Source organism: Sander vitreus, chromosome 9, assembly GCF_031162955.1.
Source record: "Sander vitreus isolate 19-12246 chromosome 9, sanVit1, whole genome shotgun sequence".
Taxonomy (NCBI): Eukaryota; Metazoa; Chordata; class Actinopteri; order Perciformes; family Percidae; genus Sander; species Sander vitreus.
In genome coordinates this window covers 22,239,935-22,265,561 of record NC_135863.1, presented here as the reverse complement: position 1 = coordinate 22,265,561, position 25,627 = coordinate 22,239,935, and the positions used below count along the sequence as shown (strand labels likewise).

The 25,627-nt window shown below is 41.4% G+C and overlaps 1 protein-coding gene across 1 annotated transcript in view; it reads right to left on the bottom strand.

The window, feature by feature from the left end:
• Nucleotides 1-25,627, bottom strand: part of ncanb (neurocan b) — a 124,993-nt gene that overhangs the window by 69,246 nt on the left and 30,120 nt on the right. Inside the window, exons 8-9 of the mRNA XM_078259302.1 lie at nt 22,446-23,648; nt 301-417 (exon numbers count right to left, since the gene is read on the bottom strand). Coding sequence (XP_078115428.1) covers nt 301-417; nt 22,446-23,648 — 1,320 coding nt within the window. The remainder of the gene's footprint in view (nt 1-300; nt 418-22,445; nt 23,649-25,627) is intronic.

Here is a 25,627-nt window from a genome sequence, read left to right as displayed (position 1 = left end):
TTCAGTCAGAAAGCCTGATTCAATGCTACTGAACCTGACAGGAATGCTCCTCTTGGCGTTGAGTGCATTGGGATTGAATTCAGAGTCGTGTTAACAAAAACAAAAACAAAAAAAAAAGGAAACAAATCCCACAATAGGGAAACTCGTTGGTGCTTTCCTCATGAATTCCCGTACAGCTGGTAAATGTTATGCCAACGTATGCCTGTCTCTCTGTCTCTTATGCCACAGTGACGCAGCATCTGCCTGCAGCTGCTGACCCCTGAGGTCTCCCCACTCAGCCCTGACCGGCCAGTGACTCACCGATCTCGCAGCTCTCTCCGGAGAAGCCCTGAGGACAGTAGCAGCTATAGCCATCACCTTCCTGCAAGCAGCTCCCTCCATGGAGACAGGGGTTGGTCTGGCATGGGTTATTCTCCACTGTAAAGGCAGAAAGAGTGGGAGACAAATATGAATGTATTATTTATTTTGTACAGAGAAAGAGCATTACGAAAGTGCCTTGAATGTTGACAAACTATGACAGGCAGTGAGCAAGCATTATGCCCCTCTCATTATCCTGGGACCATCCCTGGGAGTAGAGTGGGACAGACAGTACATAGACTTGTCCCAGTCGCTATGACTTTCTACAAGGTGACAGATTGGCTGTTGTCGCAGTCGTGCCCCTGTTTATCATGACTGATGCTCGCCAGGCGAAGGACAGTGTGCTGAGTCAACCCCCTCCTGTCGTTCTCCTGCCTCTCATCCCAGGTCCTCCTGATAAGCCAAGGCCCTCGTAAATCAGCTGATCATCGCCCAGTCATGCATACTGGTGTGGGCACCTATTTTAATGGCACATTACTGCAGGAGGTAATAAACACATTTTATGTTGCTGAGCTATAACTCTGTGACTCTTCATGGGAAATATTTTGGCGGATGTATGGCCGAGATTGAGGAGATTAAGTCGTAATTATTGCTCCTATATTTTAGAGTGGGACAGAGGGAGGAGGAGAATTTGACAAGGACGGTTAGACCGCAGAGGGGGCATCAGGATTTTTTATTTTGTGTGCAAAGGACTGTAGGGAACCAGCTAGATTAAGTGTCTTTTTATTATCCAATCCTGCAGGATTGCAGCCCCTGACACAATCTGTCAGGCCATCTAATACACTGCATCTTCTCCATAATAACACCCAGACTCAATCATGTATGAGCAGAGAGATGCTGTCCAGAACACAGAGTGCAGTTCCCCTGCAAGTCTGGGAATACTTTTCATTTGTATGTGTGTGAGTGTGTTTATGCATGTGTGTACACATGCAAGCAAATGCGTGTGCATTTCTGGATGTTGTCTGACCCTGACTCAGTACATGGGAGTGTGTTCAATTTCCTGTGAAACTGGGCGATAGACTCCCACGGCTGCAGAGAGGCTGCTGTTGATACACAGGGCAGGGGAGATGATGGAGAGGCTGCCTTTGAAAATACATAAAAGTGATTCGCTGAATGAGAAAAACCATTAGAGACAGGCTTATTTCTTAAATCAACAGCAGGGAGGGAAAAAACAACACTGTACGTGATTTGAAAACATACAGTGCTTAAAGGTTAATGATGTACCGATGGAGATGGTAAAATATGTAAGTACTGAGCATTGAATGTCTCGTAAAATCAAATATAAACTTGCAGGATATGGTCAATGTGTGTGCCTGGTTAGGTCTAAATCTATCCATCCATCCACATCCATCCATCCATTTATGGGTGGATAATGCCAGTGTACATAACAAATTTATTGTAGACCTATAGTTTGAAATATACGTTTTTGGTAAATTACTGATAAATCAGTGTTGGGGAATAGCGACGGTATAGCCTGGGAAAACCCTGACAAACTTCCGGCAAATTTGAGATTTGCTCTGCAAGTCCGTCTGGCCAAGAGCCCATTCAAGCCCATTTCCAATTTTTCCAAACCGAGGCACCAATCACAACCGTTGAGGCGGGCTTTACATGATGACGATAGCGCAGCAACGTTGAAGCGTCATCTCCTTCATTGCTCCAATTGGTTTTGGGTATATCCAGAGGCATTTGAATGCCGTCGGTTGGTGACGCCCCTTTGGAAATGGGCTGTGAATGAACCTTCCCCAGACCCACTCTCAGTTACAATTGAGAAGGGTCTGGTGTCAACTAGGCTAGCAACGGTACAAATAGTGAATCTACTAGTTTAACTACGATTGCCACTAGCATTTGGGTAATGTAGCTATTTTCAAAATCATGCAAAGGTTCCAGTATTAGGGCTAGTGTGAACAAAATGCTACATTCACATCAGTTTGTGTTTCCTCTTACCTTAACCCCAATCCAACCTTACCCTAATACCAACCAGTTATCTGGGCAACGCCTAACCATAACCTAAGTAGTAATGGTAGTTTGTAGTGTAATTTAAACAAAAGTGTTGTGTTCTTTTACCTTTACCACTTCCAATGAAGAGTAGCTTGTAGCTTAACTAGCTACCGTTTTCAAAGTAGCGTCCTCAACACTGTAAGTTATGATAAATCATGAAGTTAAGTTAAGTTTCCAAAAACATAGGAAATATGACTTCCATTGTTGCTTTCAGTGTTGTTTAAGCATGCTCAAATGATTGGTTTACTGTTGCCACATGCTCACAACTCGACTATGCTCTCTATTCTGTCGTCGCATCAAGCAAAGGTGGATAAAAGCATGTCACCAACACTATCTTTGGTGTGTTTTCATGAGGAACAAATAGGTGAAGGTGGGAGATTATTAGCATGAACCTAAACCTACTTTCAGTGCTGCTGTCCACAGCAACTGTTCAGGTAAATCAGGTGATGTGATGTGAATAGCCATTTTGACTCAAACTTGGCCTACGCTCGCTCACTCTGGGTGGAATAAAAAAATGTCAAAATGCTAAAATTTTGGGAAATAAGCTGTTCAAGGTGGCTTCACTTTGATACAAAAATGCTTAGTACAGTAGCTTCAATTCTGAAAAGTCGGATTCTCTAATCCACTGTGAAATTAAATGTCTTTGTGACATAAAATCCATAAAATGCCAGCTTCAGGTGACATTTTATGGAGTTTAAATAGTATGAATGTGTCATTTGAAGTACTTCAACAATAATATACAGCATTAGCATATCATAGTGTACTTTAAATTAGCTAAATCTAACGCTAGACATTACAAAAAAGCTAAACTAGTTCAGCTTAAAGGTAGCCAGCCTTTTTTTAGCAGGGTAACATAACTGCTGTCTCTAAACCAGAAATACACTACATGTTGATTAGTTATAGTTCATTGTTTGGGTTTTAAGTTTAAACAAAACTAGTTAAAATTATGATATATTTCACTCAAAGCTACAAAACTCAACTTCATGGTGGCGCCAGAAGAAAAATCAAAGGATCACCAAAGTCTGTAGGGTTCTTCCTCTGGGGACCATTAACGTCTGAACAACATGTTAGTGCCAAGCCATCAGGTGCATGTAGATGTTGTGATATTTCACCTGATAAGTGAACACTTTGCTGGGGGTGCCAGAGGAAAAGTTTTAGGATCACCAAAGTCATTAGAATTTATTCTACGGGGACCATGAATGGCGACTAACAAACAAATCTGTGTTGCTTCGAATCATGATGCTTAACCAGTTAAGCAATACATACATAATCATCATATTAGTGGTGCATGACATTGATGAAATTAGGATATTAATCCACTGACAGCTACTTGGTACTTAATACTTTCCAAGTGCTGTGCAATGCTACTGCTCACTGTAAAAAGCTAGTGTACAGGTGTCAATGAATGAAATAAAAGATGCACTTTGACCTGGAAAGAACCAACATGAAAATAATAACCTTTGTGTTTGTAATGTTATAAACAAATAAGTAACACCAAAGGTCAGTATGGTCCCATCAAAAGCAAAAGTCAGATATGTTGAGGTAAAGATCTATGGCAATAGTTCAGTTTTTAAATACTTACATTTAAATTGCTAACATCTCAAAACGTACCTGTGTGCTCTACAAACCCCTCCCTATGCATTAATCTGCTTGAGTCACACTTATACTGCCAAAGATAAGTCTGGCAAGTGAGTATCTCTACATGCAGTTTTGGTATTAAACCTCAGCTACACAAACGCCTCTCCACTTTAAGTCATAGCCCAGGCAGACATGTATCTGCTGCAGTGAAAAGGCAGTGATGCACACAGTGGAACTGACAGCTGAGGACTGGGTCATCAAATCGCCTTAGCCAGGGAGGTGTCAGTAGCAAAAAGGCCAAACTTCTTATGACAATTCGCCGAGTCAATCACACCACAGAGTAATACTGCAGCTCTGTGCGCTCTGTATGCTGCACAGGGTTTTTGCTGTTGTGAAAAATGAGAGTGACAAATCTTATAAAAATAATCAATAAGCTCCTTAGGATTTAAGTGGATGACATCACCAACTGAAAAATAAGAGCATAGCTGGTGTGTTTATTCATGTGTGGGCATGCATGCGTTTAATGCCTTAAAAACCTTCTATTCTTATTGTTCCATTTTTCTCTATAAAAGAAACCATTTATTGACATAATTTGACCAGTTCCAGCAAAACTGCCTTAATAATGAGATGAAAAGGACTTTTCCTTAGCTACTATCTACCAGTCTGTGGTGATACAGACTGAGAGCTGAGCTGGAGCAGAATAGGACATTGATCCAATCCGCAGACAATTAGTAATGACTTATTAGGCACAAATGAGACTGTTTTGTTCACCATCTGTCCACAAACAGTCTGCAGTCTTGGTGGTGACATCCCATGTACAATAGCATGTTATGGATTGTGACTATGGTAACATCTCTGCCCAAAGAAATGTTCTGCATGAATGGATGAACATGCACGGAATCAGCCCTTACCATGCAGCACATAACTTAAAATGAAATGTGACTGGCTTAGTGTTTAAACATTCACGACAGGCCGTTGGATGACATTTTGCGGTTTTCATAATTAGGAGTGTGCGTGTGTGCAAAGATGTGAAACAAAAAATTAATATGCAAGTGAAAAAAACAGATAAAAAAAAAGGCATGAGACAGAGAGACCCTGGTCTTTGCAAAAGAGGCAAGGATACAAATTACATGTTATTATAGAGAAGCACATGTATGAGAGAGAGAGAGAGATGGACTGGTAATGAGAGAGAGGGAGAGAGAGAGAGAGAGAATGACAGCTAGGGAGGGACAGAAAGTCACAGAGGGAGCTATCATACATTTTCTCTCTTAATGCTTGCTGCTAGCTTATGATTAATTACACACTGGTCTTAAAATAGGTCGCCTCTTCCATTCCTACTGTGTCATTCTTTTTCTGTGCGAAAGACAGAAAGGAAAAAGAGAGGAAGAGAAGAAGCCGAAGCCAGAGAGAGCGAGAGAGAGAGAGAGAGAGAGAGAGAGAGAGAGAGAGAGAGAGAAGGACTACAGTAGGTGTGGCACTACAGTTTATGGAGATAAAAAGAAAGAGAGACATATTACTTAAGTTCAGCTTTCAGGTCTAAGCTTTAAATTTATACTTCTACTAATCAAATACATGATGTAAGGTTGTCGCTCCTGACATTGAACGGATACCGCAACATCTCTTGAATCCTGTGCAGAATGTCTTTAAATATGTTCTTCTGTGTGACATTTCACTGCTCCATGGGGCCGTCTTAAGTTTTTCCTATGCCTCTCAGGAGAGAGATTATCTTAGCCTTGTGGCACATTTGTGAAGCCACTCCCCAATGGATCATACATACACCCAGGATTTAGAACGGACCATAAAAGAGGATTGCGATGGGGCAAATGTCTTGCATCCCGTGAAGTCTGGAGCTGAGTGGTTGGCAAATTCAATATAAAAAGCCTGCAGAAAAGGTTGTGCTGACAGAAACACTGAACTCTGCAGGAATAAACTGACACACACACACACACACACACACACACACACACACACACACACACACACACACACACACACACACACACACACACTTACTGTATATACACCTGCTTATCACCCGCCGCGTTGCTGTGCTTGGACTCACTGAACCTTGTAATAGCTTTGCTGAGACAGAGATCATGCCTTGGCCTGTTCAAGTGTTCCCACCTTATGAGCGTGATAAGCCATCACATGGGCCCAGCAAAAGCTGCCCCGTTAAAATGTAATGCTACAGTGCGTCTCTAAAAGGTACTGAGGCACACAGAACAGTTAAGAGCCATATGGATAGCTGCGCTAAACTGCAAAGTATGGGCGTAAATACAGTCGTTGTCATCATCACTGTGCTGTAGTGTAAAATATTCATATTGTCATTTGCATGATGGCCACTGTGAACATGTGTTTAATGTGTTTAGTGATGCTACAGAGCAAAAAAAAGGCATACATAATGAATCTGTGTAAGTGGCTCTGTCAATGCCTAATTGTCACCTAAGCCACAACACATCTGGAGCCTAGATCAAGAATTTCCTGCAGATCATTATTATTCATCGTTATGATGGTGTTTTACTCACCAAAGTACATTTTGAAATCTGGAAAACAGTGATATAGCTACAGTAGAGTCCAAGAGAGCAATAAATGAATTGCGAGATTTTTCACCCTCATTGGATCGCCAACAGGAAATGAGGGGAGAGTGAGAGGTACATGGAATCAAACCAAGGACAGTACGGTTATGTGGAATACTATGTAAATATTTGGCTACCAGTGCACCCCAACCCAGGTGCTCATGTTTCTTTACTGTAGCCGACCCGGAGCATAACTGCCTGCTCAGGGTCCCCCGTGGCCACCAGAGGAGCCCCAAGAGCGCTTGAAATGTCCAACGAGAGAGCTTTAAACAAAGCTGAGTGCCCTGTACGCTTACTACGCAAGTTGCGTAAGGCCCACAAATTACACACCTCCCCTTGTGTCGAAGCGGGTGTCAATGTTTATAACTTCGATGAGAGGATGATGCGGAACTATCCTGGTCACGAAAAGAGAAAAAACACTATGAGGGTGAATTGGGGGAACAGCAGTCCACTTGTGTTCTCTCCTCTCCAAGTCTGATGTCAGCAAATTACAGTAACGTTAGGTCAATGTTTTAGCTTGCAGTGCATCTATCGGTCTGTCTGTTTTGCTTGCCATTCACTTCCAGGGCTGTGTTCTAAAACTTTGTGCCTGACAAAGGTGAGAGTGAAATACAACTATGTCTATATAACTATGTTGCTATAGCAATGACTGTTACTGTTCACTGAGTCATCTGTATGACCTGAGTGACTCCAAGTTTCCATCTCTCCCCTGACAGGATGGACAGAGTCAGAGAGACTCACAGGTAGGAATATGATCCATGTATCAGCGTGTCCCCTGACAGGCAAGTCACTCACTGCAGATGAGCTACAATTACTGCTATGGTAAGCTGACTACACAGCGGAGGAAATATTAAAATTATTTCTGCTGAAATATAGATAACACCTCCCTCAAGCACAAAGATGCAGACCGCAATGTGGCCCTCAGATGACTTCAAATGGATTGATTTGCAGAGGTTAGCTACATGAGGGCGGAGAGGGAGGGAAGGAGGTGGAACAGAAGAGAAGACGAGATGGAGAGAGACAAGAGGTTACGTTTACTTGTTGGTGGAGCTGCTCTGGTTTGTGCTGATGATGTCAGCGCCTCAGCAGTCAGTCTGCACTCTGCAGAGTGAGACAGTCCAATGTGTGCAGAGGCTGACAGTCTGTAGTCTGGGTATTACACCAAACGCTTCAGCTATACAGTCCATGAGGTCATACACAAATCGGGGAGGGTCAGCGTGCCTCGCCTCCCCGAAACCAAGCTTCCACCTCTCCCTTTTAACCCACTGCACCAACTGTCAGTCAAAACCAGTGGTACGCCAGATAAATCCCACACTAAATGACTGGATAGAAAAGAAGAAAAATCATGCCCTATATATATATATATATATATATATAAAAATGTTTCTTTTCTAGCAATAGCAATACACTAGCCCACAAGAGTATTCTGCATCATTTAATGTAGAAGAATTATAACACAGGCTGTCTTTAGTAGCTCAAGCTATAAATCTGCCGTTAGTGGATGTGTCTCAGTGAGATCTAGAATCACAGTTTTTGATTGACCGCACAATATAAAGGGGCCTTTCAGTGTGTGTAGTGATATAATAAATCTGGACATGTGGTTGTAAAGACCACAGAACTACAACACGGTTAACACAAGGGGTCACATACGGTATGAAGTCAGCTGTTGTAAAGAATGATAATGTAATAGTCTTTTGATCCCCCCACCACAGGGAGATCAGAGCACCTGGTCAGCTACTGAGCCTTCCCAGGCTGGCAGGAAGTCAGTGCTCAAGGACAACTGACAGCTTAGATACTTGCCAAATCTGGGCTTGAACCCAGCTTGACCACTTGAAAGGCAGCAGACGCCAACCTGCATCCTTTGGGAATGTGTTCACATCTTAGAGAGAGAAGGTTGTGGATGGAGCAGGTGTGGCAATGTGATTACTGCACCGAGCCTGGGCAGAGCGGCCTCTGACAAACTATATAGGATTGATGAGCGCTGCAGGGGAGGGAGCAGCTATTTCTGTCTGTCTGACCACATGCGTTGCCGGTCTGGCTGTATATGTATACACTCACCTTTGTGTATGTGTGAGAGTGTGTGTGTCCAGGGGTGAAAGGGGTGAAAACAACACTGGATGCAGACTGCAGTCTGTAAACATTCCACTACAGTAGTGCATTAATTATTACTGAGCATGCTGAAAACTGCAATCAACACTGGATTACTAAAATAACTATGGCTTGCCAAATCCGTTTAACTGGTCCAAGTTATTATTTATTTACATAGTGCTATTATCAATATACAGTCATATCCTGAGGTGAAAATGTGTGTATGTGACATAAAAGAAATTGAGCTGTGGAGACCCAAGAAGAAAAGAAGTTTAGAATATACTTTCACATGAAAAATATACAAAACAAAAATACATAGATGGTTTCTGATTCTAGTTCCCTTCCATTTCCTCCTCTCTGTGTGACACACACACGCACGCAACACTTGTAATTAGCTCCAATGCCAGAAGCCTGAGACAGCAGAAAGCAGCCGATGCGCTCTCAGTGAGCACCTTGTGAACCGAGCGTCACACTGAATCAGCCTAGAGAGGAGTAACATGCCAGCAATTCAATACAACCAATTCAGCAGGCCTGCGCAAGGCGAGACTGACGAGGAAATTGAGGGTGTATTGTTACAAGAGCGGCACTTGTGGCGTCTTCATTCGTCCTAAATAAATTGCATTATCTTGGCTGTCGGAGTGGCAAGAAAATAATCCATCCTAGCTTATCATCACAAACACATTCTATCCACCTTGGATCCCCCCCCTTCTCTTCAATGTGTCTTTGCTCTCGCTTTCAGGGCATTGTGAAATGAGAAAATTGAATGAACTGCGTTCCCCCTTTTTCAAATTACCCAACAATATTCTATACGCACTAAATGTAGGCCGTAACAATTACTGTCAATGTATAATGAATAATTCATATTGTGACTTATATGATTACTAAAAAGAACATGTATTTTTAGATCAAGTGATGCCACGGTGAAATGAACGTGCACATATGCTTGATAACTATGCCTTCAAATAAAGTGAGGGATGTACACACAGATGAAGGCTGAGTTCCTATTTCAGGTACAATTAGAGAAGTAGACTGTTACTAGAAATTAATATAGTGGCGCAACATGTGGTGCAAGAAGCCAAAGGGGTATGTTCTTCACCTTGAAATGCACTTTGCCCATCAGTATGGTATTTCCAGCAGCTAGTATGATGAGAAAGCGGGAGGTGAGGTGCAACAGATATGAGCTACCTGCAAGAAGTGCAAGCAGAGGAGTTGGTATTCTGGCTAACACTGGGTCTGTGTGTCACTTAGTACCACGAGCCAGCCTATACTAAATGATCCTGAACAATCGACATGAGACACTTTATGATATCTGCTTTCTCCCTACAGCCACCTGAAGGCAATAGGACAGACAGAATGTGTATCTGCAGTTTCTTCTTGAAAAGTGCCACGACAAATTACACAGTGATTCATTGCGGTTACCTTGATAAAATCATACACAACCAACACCAGGCTGCTGCAAAAAAACCACAGAAGCTGCCTCAGTCTGCAATACTAAGTTCATTTCTGTTTTAAATTGAGACTTTTTAGCCAAGATTTTTCATTAACACAGTTGTTTTTTGTTTTCTGTATGTAAAGTGGGCTGGGGTTACATGAATGACATTATTATTATTATTATTATTAGGGCTGTCAGCATTAACGCGTTAATCGCGATGCGATTAAGGGCCGAGCATAATGCGTAATTTTTTTTAATCGTATTAATCGCATGCCGCCATTTATTAATTTATTTTCACTTCCCTCGGCTTTGCGTCGTGCCTAACAGGCTACTATTTTGCCGTACTTCCTCATAACACATCCTGCTGCTGCAGGAATAGCAACGCGGATTTCGGTGCCTCATTCTGGTGCCACTGATATGTCTGCACTTCTCTCTGCTGCTCTGAAACAGACGTTACAGGCAACAGATTGTTTTTGTCATTCAACAACTATTTACTAGTGAAATAAGTTATTGTTATAGTGATTACATTATTATTAAATCATTTATACAAGCCGTTCTTTAATGTTGCCAACTGTTTAGTACCCTTCTTTTTTTTTTTACTTTCTTAAAAAGTATTGCTTCAGGCACCGTTAAGGCACCGGTACTGTTTTAAAAGTACCACTTTAGCACCGGTATCCAAACCAAACAATACCCAACCCTAATATTGACTCTAGATTCAAATGTGTGACTAGATTAAATATATAATAAACAAATACAAATCTTAAAATCAAGTTCATAAAGTCATTTTCTTTGCATTCATTTGATTCCCAATCAAGATACACTGGTAAGAATTGCTTTCCATTGTTAATATGTACTTAAAAACTGTTCTGAAATGCAAAATAATAGAATTTTAATCATGTGATAAAACATTAACTATAGAAATTCAATGATTAATCGCGATTAAGAAAATGTAATCGTTTGACAGCCCTAATTATTATTATTATTATTATCATTATTATTAGGGTTGTCAAAATAACGCAGACGTTTGACCCGGAGCCGTTCTAGCCACCATTGGACTGTAAAATGAAGGAGGGAGACGAGAATGTTCTGCCTGGATAATTAATTGGAACATTTACTTGTAAAAATCTTCTTCCTGCCAACCCTGACTACCGAAATCTGGTGCCACTGATATGTCTGCACTTCTCTCTGCTGCTCTGAAACAGACGTTACAGGAAACACAAACACCGCTGCACGTGACGCTAGTTAACACTATACTCAACAGCAGCTAACGTTAGCCTACCGCTAGCTAGTAGCTGGATTAAACACGGTTAAAATGCTGACAGCTAACGCTAAACGGTGTAAAGTTTGACTGTGTTTTACTGTAGAGGATTCAACACCGGGATGTAACAATCTGCAGCTGCAGTCGGAGAAACAACACAGACGGTGCGTTCAATGAAACTGGTAAACTACAGCCTCGTGGTGCATTTGAAGTTATTGTAAATGTCCTTTTCCCATCTGGTTGTTGTTTTTGTCGTTACTAGTTAAATAAGTTATTGTTATTGTTATACATTATTATTAAATCATTTAATTTTGACCATATGGCCTTAGCAATAAACAAGACATTATTTAAATGTCACCAACTGTTGTTTAATACCCTTTTTTTTTCTTTTCTTTTTTTACTTTCTTAAAAAGTATCGGTTCAGGCACCGTTAATTATGTATGCGATTAATTTCGATTAATTAATCACAGAGTATGTAATTAATTAGATTACATTTTTTAATTGATTGACAGCCCTAATTATTATTATTATTATTATTATTATTATTATTATTATTATTATTACAGGGGGATAAGCACACAGCACACACGAGAAAAAGTGTCTCCTCTGATTTTTTTTATATGCAACCATTAATTACAATATGCTACAATTACAACTCTGACTGCGTGATTGTTTTGGTTAAATCTCATAGGGGTTATTCAGGAATTATGCAGTACCTGCACAGAATAGTTGGTGTGGATCATTCTGTTTCAGAATAAAACCATGCATCGGTGTGGAAAAAAACCTGACCAGACATTTAATATCTCCACAAATATACATTCAATTTACAAAGGCTCATCGTCTGCCTTCGGCAACACATTTGGAGTGCTGTGTGTTTGTGTCCTATAAGGCAGATCACAGAAAACAACAATATTTCCCTATTTGGAAAAACTGATTTGCACTCTTCTCTCCATTTGGAGAGTTTTTTTTCTTCATGCCCCACTGTGATTGGCACAGCTGCTTCAAAGGAATGATACCAATAATGCGACTGGCTGTGAAGACAATCACTAAACCCTTCTGTTTATATTCTACTTCTCCAAAACTTCATGCACATATTGTACACAAATATAAACAACAATAGCAAGTATGCTTGGACACACCTTCACTGACCTCTCACACATGACCTAGCGAGGCCTAAACCAGAAAGAAAAAGCAGGAAACACACACACACACACACACACACACACACACACACACACACACACACACACACACACACACACACACACACACACACACACACACACACACACACACACACACACACACACAGACAGATTGGGGATCTCATACTGCCTTGCCTGCATGTTTGTATTCCACTGTGGTTACTAGCAAGCAGTTGTTCTGGCAGCAGAGCAGCACTATTAGGAGAAGCAAGCTGTGGGCAGGAGGGTTTGCCTGGAGACCTGTTTAAAACAAAAAAGAACTACTTTACATGATCTCACAGTGCCCTTGCCTGCAGAAACTCTGAAAGAAAGCTTGCTACCCAAAATTCCTTCAAGGCACCATTGCTATTTGCAAAGCCTTAATCTTCATAGCTCACTAGATTCTGTAATTTACACCTTCATATCCATTAACCCCACCACTTACAGTAGGAAACCTTCCCCTCCTTGAGCCTCTTCATTTTGCTCCCCTGTCTATGAATCCTCCCTGCTGGGACATATCTGTGGGTGTGTCTGACATGCCCTACATCGCTGACAACCCTTCCACTTCGCTGTGGGCTGGCTGCTGCATGATGTGTTGTGACTGTTCAGCGGCGTTGAGAGTGAGTGAAGTCAGTCAGGCAATCCGGCAGCTCCAAAATCCCAAGCTGGGTGCACTCATCCTCTCGCTGCCACTTCTCTGTAGCTAGAAAATACCTCAATTTGAAATCACACATTTCACTGCTAACCTTGATGGCAGGTGGCGGCGGCTTCCATTTTTTTCTATGCTGTGTGCTCGCACGTGTGACTGGCTGAGCCTGACTGCAAATGGAGAATGAAAATGTGAGAGCTGCATCTCAGGGAAGGACGCTGCTGTTCAAACCTTTTTGGGTGTGCTACAGGCATAACAGAAGCCATATTTCCACAGGGTCTGCTGAGCAGTTTCACATCATAATATATCCAGATCCTTCTCGTTTAGAGGTAATAAAAGCAGTCTGTGTAAAGTGATCTGAGAAACATCATGGCTGTGTACTGCTAGTTTGTCTCCATTGTTTGCCCTCTAAGAGGACAGACCTGTCGGATACAGATAGAGTGAGGAAATGTTCTTTCCCTAACAGGAAGCAGATTCCTGACGTCTAATCTGATAGCACCTGAACGCTCCATTGTAACGGTTCCTCACATAACCACGACCACTCTGCACATCCCCACATAATGACTCCACACAGAGGATTATATTCTTTCTGACAGTACCCTGCCAAGCTCTCTGTCTGCAGCCATCCCTCCCATCATGTCCCAATTGGTGGCACACAAAGGTGATGTTGTTCGTTGCTGTATGAAACTCTACGCACCCTCAGGGGCCCTAAGGCTGTGCCTGACAATAAAAACTCAGATAGGGATTCATCGTGGAAGAAGTGAAACAAAAAACAACCCTTCTCAGTGAATCCCTGTCTGTGTTTTTAATGGGGTGACATATGGCTCAGCAGAGGTCTTTTCTTATCTGGTTTACAGAGGCGGCTAAATGAAAATGACTACAATAAAATCAGAGGAGATGGCGATGCCTGAATGCTCCAACAAGCAGTTGATGGTTTCATCTGCTGTGTGGTTGAATGTTTTACTTGGCAGTTTTATTCCTCATTGAGCCAGTTGGTTTGACTGTCTTTAAAAGCCAAGAGGAGTAAATGTTCACCATGTTATGGAAAGTTGAAGTTGAGAGAGACCACAAATTCTCTCAGAACAATAATTTGTGCATATGTGAGCATAAGGCGCTGCTCTAAATAAACAAATACATGATTAAAAGCATATGTTGTGCTCAGGGAAAGTGAAAATTGGAGCTTAGCATCCACAGTTACTGTGTTACTGAAGTTAACATACTGTAGCACTTTGGTCTGCCACGCAACTGATCTTTAGAGGGCTGTGAAGTGAGAAAATATTCCACAAAAACAACAACAAAACTTGCTTTGCAGCTCTGCTGTGGATCTCTATCCACCAGTAACAGCCGAGTCATTCATCTGCCATAATGGGAGCTCTGGGTCAGACAATCTCGAAAATAAAATACAGCTGCCTGTGATGGGGCTCCTAGAGGCTGAATAATCACCAGGTTTTGTTGTGACAGCAGAGATAATAAAGCATTTTTATGGCATCATAAAATGCTGTTTAAGACAGCTTTTCTGTGTTTTTTTCAGGCTCACTGCAGAATATTAAACCCACATTTTGATGGTGCATTAGCTTTACAAACATCGCTGCTTGTTTCATTTACTTTTACATATATACATTAAATCAACACTTTCTATTCCCCAAAATGTCAGTGAACACCCTGTTACACAAAAAATCCCTCACTGAATTATTTAGTCAGTCTGTGTGTTTTACTTTAACAGTTTAAGAACCAGCAGCACTAAGCAAAACAGCTAATATTTGCCTTTCACATCGCAGCTTGCTGTGATGTTCAACGACCTTTCCAGGCACAGCACTTGACGCAGTCCATGGAGAAACCGAGTATCATGAGCTGCTGTGCTTACACATGTGTACAACACTTCCTGAATGCTGAAAACTGCTGTGAGAACAAATTAAAGATGTCAAATTCGACATGATGTACAACCTCATAACGCACATCTCGCTTCCTAGAGACTGATCATTTCTGTCTACGCGCTCTCTCCCTCCTCCATATTCTGTTTTATTCTCCTCACTCTTTCTAATCTTTACTTCTGTCCTTATCGGCTGTTATTCTCTCTGTGCTTTGTCTACATCATCATTAGATTGGTCACCTTTCATTTTCAAAACAATCTTAGCGTCAGAAGGGTTGTCTTTGTTGTTGCGAGACGCATCGGTAAATTAGAACAGCTTATGTTAGCATACTTTAAGGGAAGTGCTCGTTATTATAAAGGTCATAAAGAGATAATACTGAAGCTTTTTGTAAAACACTGATACAGATTGTTAGGGTTAGGTATCTTTCAGGTTTTTTCCAATACCGGTGCTAAAACAATACTTTGAAAGCGGTGCTGGTGCCTAAACGCTGCCTGAACCGTTTCCGTTGTTTATTGCTAAGGTCATATGGTCAAATTTAAAAAATTTATACAAATTGTAATAACAATAACTTATTTCACCAGTCAATGTTAAGTTACTCTAGATGTAGTCTATATCCACGACGTCCCACTTCCTGAGATTGCTCCGGTGCTGCCGGAAATTCTGCCGGATGTCCCCAATTTTCGGCTCGATGTCCGTTACCTTCCGCTTTCTTTGTGTTGGAATTTTAAACTCAGGTGGATTTCTCAGGACTATGGTTAGCTGCTCCTCAGATCTCTGCAGGGTAAATCCAGACAGCTAGACTATCTGTCCAATCTGAGTTTTCTGTTGCACAACTAAAACAACCTTCCCAGCATACGCGGAGTTTGCGGTGGCTGAAACGGGTAATTGCATTGTTTCAAAAATGAGTGGAATAATTACTTCCGGCATGACCAGATATTTTATAAATAACATTATTTTATTTATTATTTTAAATAACACAAAACAACTAAATGGTGGTAGGTAATATATCTGATTTCATATAGGCTTACTGCTTTAGTAAAAAAAATATTTTTTCAGGGCTCTGGCTCTCACCTGAGATCATTGTCGACGCATATGCAGGACGCAAAAAACGAAAATTACTGTTGCACTAGTCTGGACATCTTACCGTGCCAACGTTGCAATAAAGGTTGCCTAAATGCCGTGTATAAATTTGCCGTCAGCTTACTAATTGATTCCGGGTTTTGTGTAGATTTGGACTTTTATACGTTTATTCCACTTTGGTTAAACGGCGAAGTGGCGAGGTATCTCGGCGAGTGTCTTAACATTTTATGGTGTGATTGTGCATCGTTTCTGTGTTTGGAGAGGCATCTCAACAGACTGTAGGTCCAACACTGATTGTTCACTGTTACATTTTAGTTGAATTTAAGTGTGGGGGCATTCCACCACCGTCTGTCTATTGCGTTCCAAGACAGCCGTGCCACGATTGGATTTCATAAGGGCGAATTGTTAAATTGTTAAAATGTAATTTAAAAGCTGCTTTAAAAATAAACATATATGTTTATTTAGCATGTTTGTTTTGTCCATATGTGCTCGTGCTGTGTTCCCCAAGTGGTAGGCCAGGTCTCAGCTGCTACAATGAGATTTTTTTTTTTTGTCAAACTCCGCTTATGCTTCCCAGGACTATTTTGCAGCGGCGCAGGAGGTTCCATACGGTGCTTAGCGCTGCCCAAGATGATTGTGATTGGTTTAAAGAAATGCCAATAAACCAGAGAACGTTTTTCTCCCATCCTGGAATGCTGTGTTGACTAGCAAGACCCTCCTCCGCAGCACTGTGGAGGAAGGTCTGGCAATGCGAGACCACTCTAGATGTTACAAGCACCAGGCTTGATAGCACACCTGTTAGCGATAGCGATAGTTCTGCAGCGTGGGAATGTTCGAAAAGAAAAAGCAACTGGTGTGGCCCGGTCTGCAGTCACAACTCCCCTCTGCCATTCATTTTTTCCCCGATGCCAGAGGGTTAAACAACACACGCTAGTAATAAGGAACTCTATTACCCACAATATGAGATTACCATCGCCAACCGAAGGCGCTGGCTTGGCGTAGGGAGAATCAGGGAACACAACACTACTAGCTTGACTGTCATCCACGTTGGCACCCATAACTAGTGCTGTCAGTTAAAGCGCTTTATTAACCCAAACGCAAACCCATTTTAACGCCGTCAATTTTTGTTATCGCGAGATTAACGTTCTTTTTGGCCTAGCAAACTTTGTAGTTTTTTTCACATGCTGTTGCAACAACTAGTAACGTTAGAAAAACTATATCTACATCTAGCTAGACCAGAAAGAAAACAACAGACACACTTGTTTGGGCTTGCGAGCCGGCCAAAGAGTAGACATACCTGCAAACTAGTCGCTTTTTGGCAAAAATTGCCGTTTTGAATGGGAAAATGTCATCCACGTGAATCGTGTAGATCCGAAGAGTTTTTATTTAGGGGGGGGGGGTCCGAGACTCGGTGCCAATACGGCACCGGTGCCTTAATGTTATCTACCGGTCGAATAGCAATGCGGATTTCGGTGCCTTATGAAACAATGCTGCACGGGAAGCTAGTCAACACTACACTTAGCAGCAGCTAACGTTAACCTACTGTTAGCTAGCAGCTGGAGTAGACATGGTTAAAATGCTGACAGCTAAACGGTGTAAAGTGTGACTGTATTTCACTGGAGAGGATTCTAACACCAGACTGTAGCTGCCTCGCCAGCCTCGTGGTGCATTCAAAGTTATTGTAAAATACACTTTTCCCACCCATTTTTTTTTTTTCAACTTTTTATTGTTTTATATTTTTGAACATACAGAACAGACAAATGTTTTCGTTTTTTAAATATATATATCTTTCGGTTCAGGCACCGTTTTAAAAGTATCGTATCATGTTGATAAGAGCATTAAAATGAGAAAAAATAATGGGACAAAAAGAAATCAAGGGACATTTACAATAGAGAAAAATGTGCGATTAATTGCGATTAATTGCAAGTTGACTATGACATTAATGCGATTAATCGCATTAGCCTATCTTGGACATTTGATTTGGCCAGTAAGTGGAGTCGCCATTGATTACTTTTCTCTGGTCCCTTTCCCGTGAGAGACAATAATGAGATTTAAATGTTTTTGTAATAAACAGGGTTTGGTTTTTATAACTGGCCTTCTTTTTGAGCAGCCCTGACCGGCTGAGAGTGGACAGCCTATTGGTGGATTTAGCACCACTATTTTAGGTGTTTTGTTTGTTTCGTTGTTTACAGTTTGACATTACTTAAAGCAAATTCAGTGTATTTTAAACTGGTGTGCATTATCATTATCAACAGTCACTGATATACACAAAAGGCTCAGTGTGATTTCGCACCACAGTGTACTTAAGCTCATTTTCAACACTTTGGTTGCTTCGTTATTCCTCTGGTTAACAGCAAACAAAGAGCCTGTGCTCAATCAGCCAAAGTGGTGTGTAACTGTTACATCCCACACCACGATGGAGCCCAGTGTCCCTCAAGGCTGTTCTTTAACAAATCCCATTAATTTAATATGCAGCAGCCAATAGCACGGGATTAGGTTCAGCGGGAGTGTTTGATATGGAAAAATGGAGGAATTACACCATGAAAAGAAAGAAAAAGAGAAACTTGGAGACGAGAAGCAGATAGCAGGATGACAAATTAGATCGGTTTAAGGGAGATGACACTTTTCTTTTTTTTTTTAAAGGATGTGACGAGGATGCTGCTAAGGCTGAGGATCGTACAGGGGGGACAGATACGGTTAGATGGCAATTGACTGCTGTCTGTTGTACAACATTGGAGTTCAAGAGGCTATCAAAACATTATGCCAGCGAGAGTCATAACAATGACCAGAGGAGTAATAAAAGACATTAAGTCGAGTGAGGGAGAGCGGAAAAAAGAAGAAAAAAAAACAGTAAGGTGAGAGACAGAAAGAAGGATAGAGAAAAAAAAAGATGGGAGACACTCGGAGGGAGAGACAGGAAAATCAATAGACTTCTATATGCAGCACAGAGAATGTGTCCTCTCGCTGCTCCAGACAGCATATCCAAGGACTCCAACAGCCAGCCGACAAACTCAACATCTATCCACAGAGCCATACTGATAATATGCCATCCCAGCCTGTCCCTGTCTACAATTATCTCCTACTGCACGCGCGCACGCACACACACACACACACACACACACACACACACACACACACACACACACACACACACACACACACACACACACACACACACACTCTCTCTTCTCCTTCAAATGTAACACTCTAATTTGGTTGAGGCCTGGCTGCTGTGTTATTGATGTTGCCGGAGGTCTGATCCATCTTGAGCCCGGGACAAGGCTTTAGTCAAGAAGGCTATAATTCATAGGCATCTTGTTCCCTGTTTGCCAAAGTTTCAGACTGGCATTGGCAATTTAAAGGCTGGACAGACAGCCCACGTCACTGTATGCGCTCTCCTTGCCATGCCAATGGTCTGAACCATTCGGTAAATGCCCACGGCTGATGGAACTCTCTTGACTAGAAGCCTTTTACTTTTGTAACTTTTTGTGGTGTTACAAATAACCAATTTGAACAATAACAAACAATAAACACTGCCTTTAGGATTATAAAATATGGAAATCAAGATATGAGTAATTAAAAAAGAAATAAAATGAAATGTGTTTACTTTCTCAGTGTTCACGGTAAAGGATTAAGACATATTCTGTGTATGTGTGTGTGTGTGTGTGTGTGTGTGTGTGCGTGTGTGTGCGTGTGTGTGTTTGTGATGGTGAGACGTGGGGTGGATTATGGAGGTTTACTTCTGAGTAAGCTTGGCATGCTGGTGCTTCCTCACATACATTTATATTGTATGTGTGTGTGTGTGTGTGTGTGTGTGTGTGTGTGTGTGTGTGTGTGTGTGTGTGTGCGTATGTCCACCCATGTGTGTGGGTTTAGCTGGAGGCCAGAGCAATGTGGAATTGGAAAGCTGGATGTGGCATTATATACCAGTGTCTTATCACTCTGATATATGGCCAAATAGGACACAGAGAGGCTGAGACTGGCCTGATAACAAACAAGAAAATTAAGATTGGAAGGAAATGAAGAAATGTAAAGAAAGAAGGAAGGAAGGAAGGAAGGAAGGAAGGAAGAGGAAAAAAAGAGGAGGAACAACGTGCTCTCTGGAGGCCCATGGGACTGTGTTAGTGTAGTCTCTGATCATTGATTAAAGAGGTTTATGTACTCCCACCTACAGCATAGTAGAGGACACACTCACCCCTCTCTCTCCACTATTATTCCTTTTACAGAGCTGTTCATTCTTCTGCCCTTTCCCTTCTCTGTCTCTACCTCTCTGCTGTAATGGGCAGACAACCATTGCTGTAATTTTCTCTGCACTATAACTGACAACTACAAAAGGTCAGTCAGAGGGAGGGGGTCTCCTGCCTTCCAATCACTCAACAAGAGTAGGACAACTCAAATGTCATCGTATCAGAAATACTGATAAAGAAGAAAAATGTACTCCTGGTTTCTTTTAATCTTCTATTGTAATAAACAACCTACTACTCAATCTGAAGAAAGCGAGTGCCTTTGAGCTGCAATTACATAAACCAAATTCTTTCTTTTCTGACTGAAATCTGAATTATATGTTCACTACAATAAATGGTAACGGCATGGTCATGCTCGACAGTAAGCACTGAGCCTTTGCAGCTGCCCTTTCTACTGAAACCACCATCCTCCTACCTACTGCTGTTATTAAATGGAAGAAGGTGAGTTTCCCGCTTCACAATCTCCTGTGAACTTGACCAAAGATGGTTCCCCTGAGAAAAACATACTTCTCAGACAATGGTCACTAATGGTTGAAAGTGCTCGTAAATGACCAAACAATGGAGGCAATCAACTGGTGAATCTTCCCAGGAGAAGATCTTTGACGCCAAGTGGGCAAAGCAGGTAAAAAAAAGAGTGCATCTAATCCAAAAACATGCAGTAAGTCAAAGTAATTTCACAGTTCATGACTCATTTTCAACTGTTGACTTTACTTCTATTGACCGAGTCAAATTTCTGTCTGAAAGACGGAGGTATTAACATGAGGTGCTTGTATTCTGAATAGGCTGTTATCCCCATTATTAGCGGTGTACAGTAAATGCAACTGAACCCCTACCAGCTCTGAGTTCTCCATGTGATTACTTATAAAGAAAAAGTTTTAAAAATGCACTTTACTGAGCGGTATGACTAATGATTGGAGTCAGAATTTTCGAAAAAACTAACAAACAGAAAATACCAGATGCACTGAGCTGAGGATGAAAGACATTAGTTTGGCAGAAACACACAATAAATATTGCAGCGATTCTAGACAGATACATTAAACATAAGCAAACACATTTTGATTCTTAAGATTACAAATTCAGACAAGGAAGAGATGAGTGGCCCTCAGAATATAGCGTTTGTTCTGTTCATTTGCTCTGGTGTTTATTTTTTGCCGCAGTAGCGGGTCCATTAACTATAAAAAGAAATCAATGTGAGCATTCTGAGGCAAACACTTGCTAATATTTTGAGCATCAAGTTCGGGGATAGAGTGCGAGAGGAGAAAGTTGAGCCGACCGTGGGAGAATGAGCCCAGAGAGAACATGGACAAACTTAAAAATGAGAAAGGAGAAGAGGCCGCAGTCAATTACAAGTCCCATCTTATAGTTTGTGTCTACATTGATTTGTTGGGGACTAGGATCTCTGCCTCTCCCCAGTTCACCTAATTGCACTCACTCTGACCCGCTAATTACTTCACTAAGACCTAGTAGGTCGCGCCTCAGTGCACTGCCTCGCTGTCTGGAGCTGTCTCTCTAAACCAACACAGGAGGAAGGGAGAACAAGCCTGCATTAAGACTGCATGATGCGTGTCAGAGTAGGAGAGAGAGGGGTGATGTAGAATGAAACAACACACATATATATATATATATATACATATATATATATATATACATATATATATATATATATATATATACATACATACATACATACATATATATATATATACATATATATACATACATATACATACATACATACATATATATACATATATATATATATATATTTATATATACATATACATATATATATATATATATACATATATATATATATATATATATATACACATATATATATACACATACATATATATATATATATATATACATATATATATATATATACATATATATACATATATATATATATAGCAGAGGCTGTGAACTCAGGTGGAAGGCATTCAGCGGTGTTAACGTGCTGCCGTTTCTGTACTGTATGTCACCTCAGGACTGTGATGATGTTTCTGGCTCTCACTGAGCTGCACACATAATTAACTGAATCGCTACTGATTAGATAATCACTCATAGTCATGACGATAATGCTGACAGTAAAGTTCATTTACCGGGAACACTGGGGAGCTCACATACCTGATGGGAAGAGCCCGAAGGTCCAGTTGGGCACGAGGATGCCGAAAGGGTTGTTTGTGTCTTTCTTGTCTTTAGACACCGGAGTTTTGGGTTCCTCTGACTTAGGGCTCATGCTTTTGAAAGGTGTCCACCGACTTCCAACCACAAAGGACTCAGACACTGCGGACCTGGATTCCATTTCTGTGGTGCCAACGTTGGAGTCTGACGCAAAGGTGGTCAAGTGAATGACACCTGTAGTCGTTTGAGATCCGTCACTGGGTGCTGGAGTAGCCAAGAGGCCTTTCTCCCGCTCTTCCTGAACCCATGAAATGGAAATAGACGACTCCTTGGGGTAGGTGCTCTCTGAGGAACTTTCCGTGGTGGTTGCTGTGGTGACAGGATCCGTCCTCTGTGTGTCTCTGGTTGTCAGAAGCTCCACTGTGGTCACTTCAGAGGTTGTCAGCACCTCCATGAGGGCTTCGGGTGTGGGAGTCACCACCTCCTTTCTGCTGGTGCCTTTGCTTTGCTTCCTTAAAAGAGGAGTGAAACCTGAATTGGAACTACTTTCTCCTCTTGGTGAAGAAGCAGAGGAGAGGTTGTCAGTGGGCCTATGGACGTAGAAGATCTCTCCCCTGGCCTCGCCTGCTGTGTCTGGCTGCTGGCTGCCCTGAGCTGGGGTGCTGGGCTGTTGCACTAGTTGCCACTGGGACAGAGTGGTGTGCTCTGCCACAGTCACAAGCTCAGTCTGGCTTTGGCTGAGTGACGACTTTGTTTCAGGACTCAGTTTGACACTACTGCCGTCCAAGTCGTTGGCTTTCATTTCAAACCCACCGGGAAAGTTGCTCCCTTCACTGCTCCCCTCGGTCTCCTTCTCCTCCCCTGATGCAGTTCTGGCAGCCAATGGAGACTTAGCCTCTTCTCCGTCCTGGACTCTCCCCTGGCCTGAATAGTTTTCAGAGTTGTCCTGTCGAAGGGAACTGGGCAGGGTCATCACCTCGAGTGACCCTGCTTTGGCTTCCATAGGCTCCCAGGTGGGACGTTTACCCACATAGGCTACATTTCTAGGAGGACCTAATTTAGACCCACGCATGGATTTGATGGCCCACCGAAAGTGGCTGCTGGGGGCGGGAGCAAAGGCTGGGCCTCCTCTGGGACCCTGAGGACCGGATAGGTTGACATGTTCACTGGATGGGGATATCTCGTTGGGACCTGTTGCAGTGAATCCTACAGGGAACACAGAGACAGAACAGACTAATTAATACGATTTAAATTATGGGGGTGGAGAGGACGGGGGTGGGTTTAATTTTATGGATGTGGAATAAGCAATTAAAACTCAAGACTGGCTTACATGAGCCCCATATAACTCTTACAGGGAGCTCAGTTTCAAAATGATTATGAAAACACGAGTCTGCTAGGATCAGCGGTGTGAGCACTGGGTTTCTGTCATGTGTGGACTACAGTACTGTATGTCCCTGATTTGTTTTTATTGCACAATTTTCTTTTTTTCCCCCTGTGCCCACACTACAAACCATTTTATATTTGGGATTGTGAAATTAATAGACTCAACTCTGTGTACTGTACAAGAACTCTGACCACATCCGTTGGGATTGTGTCCCACCTGTTCATAGAGCTTAACATGGAACAGACAAATACGGTTTAAGGTTTAAATCCCCTACAAAAGTTTGAAACTTTTCATTATAACATTATTCATGACTAAACAGCCATAGTTAAAGTTTGTAAAAACACATTCTCAGGGATTATGGCTGGACATCATTAGCAAACAACCCACAAACTGTCATCATCACAGTTTGATTCAAATATTGCCAAATCCTAAACAGATAAAGAGCACTATATATATATATATATATATATATATATAAGCTGTTCTGACTTTGACAAAAACACTTGTGTTCATTTAGGATCAGTCAGATCGGTCAACCACAAACTAGTTGAGATTGTTTTCAAGGACTTTAAATCTTGTCCGTCTAACATGTGACCCCTACAATATTTCCTATACAAATTATCCAATCACATCTGTTTTTAGCAATAAATAATCCCATGTAATAATCCAATCCAAATCTGTTGAGACCATATCAAACACACCTAATCCTACACCTCAACAATAAAAATGTTCTTGCAGATGCCTCATTACATGTGAAACTTTTCCCAATAACCTCCCAAAAAAGTTGCAACAATGAATACATATTTACATGCAGAATCTGTCACATTCATAAATGTGATCATGTTTAAATAGAACTTTCTCTTCTCTACAGGCTCCATAGTGACCTATGTATTAATACTAGGGTTGCGCGATATTGACAAAATGTGATATTGCAATATCGATTATGAATATTGCAATATAGATATTCATTTTGATATTTGTAAACATATGTAAAATTACAAAAGTTATGGGAAATGCATCAAAGTAGATTCATAACAAATAAAACAAGTTTTCTTACAACACGAGGTTTAACGACCATGTCTACAGAACAGGACATGTTTTACTACAAAATATTGCAAATATCGCAACCCCTTTCGATATAATATTGCGCAACGTGATATTGTGATATTGAGTCGATATATCATGCACCCCTAATTAATACATCAAATTCCCTAACAGCCTGTATTGTATTTAGTGTCTAATATAAGTTGTCCATTTTGAAGTTTGAATAAGATGTAAATGTGCAAATACAGTATAAATACAATACAATGTAACTGGGAGTTAGGTTAAATTTCCCTTCCATCCCTGGGTTTTGTTTTCAGGCTGTAGACAAACTGTACTCTTTGGTGAACTGACAGTAGCTGTTAACTCTCATTTACTATGAATTTCAAGTTGGATTTTTTGGGCCTCTTTTCTCTTCAGTGGAGCTGATCAGTGCGGCTTCTAAAGTTGCTGGAGAGACAAAGATGGAAGCCATCCCATGAACACACGCAGAGACACAAACAAACCAAAAGGATGGAAGGATGTATTCAAAGTAATTTCACACTTCTCTTCTCTGTCCCTGTTTTCTTATACCCTGTGGATTCTTTTACCCCAAACAGCCTCCTGCAGGAAGAAACACACTTGTCTGTGGTGAGAGAAGTCATGCGGAAAAACGCAGGAGCAATTGCAACACGATAAGCAAATGACTTGCTCCACAGCAAGCTCCATCTCGACCTGTTTATTTCGATGAAGTGGTCCAACTGTACCTTATCAGCTTACG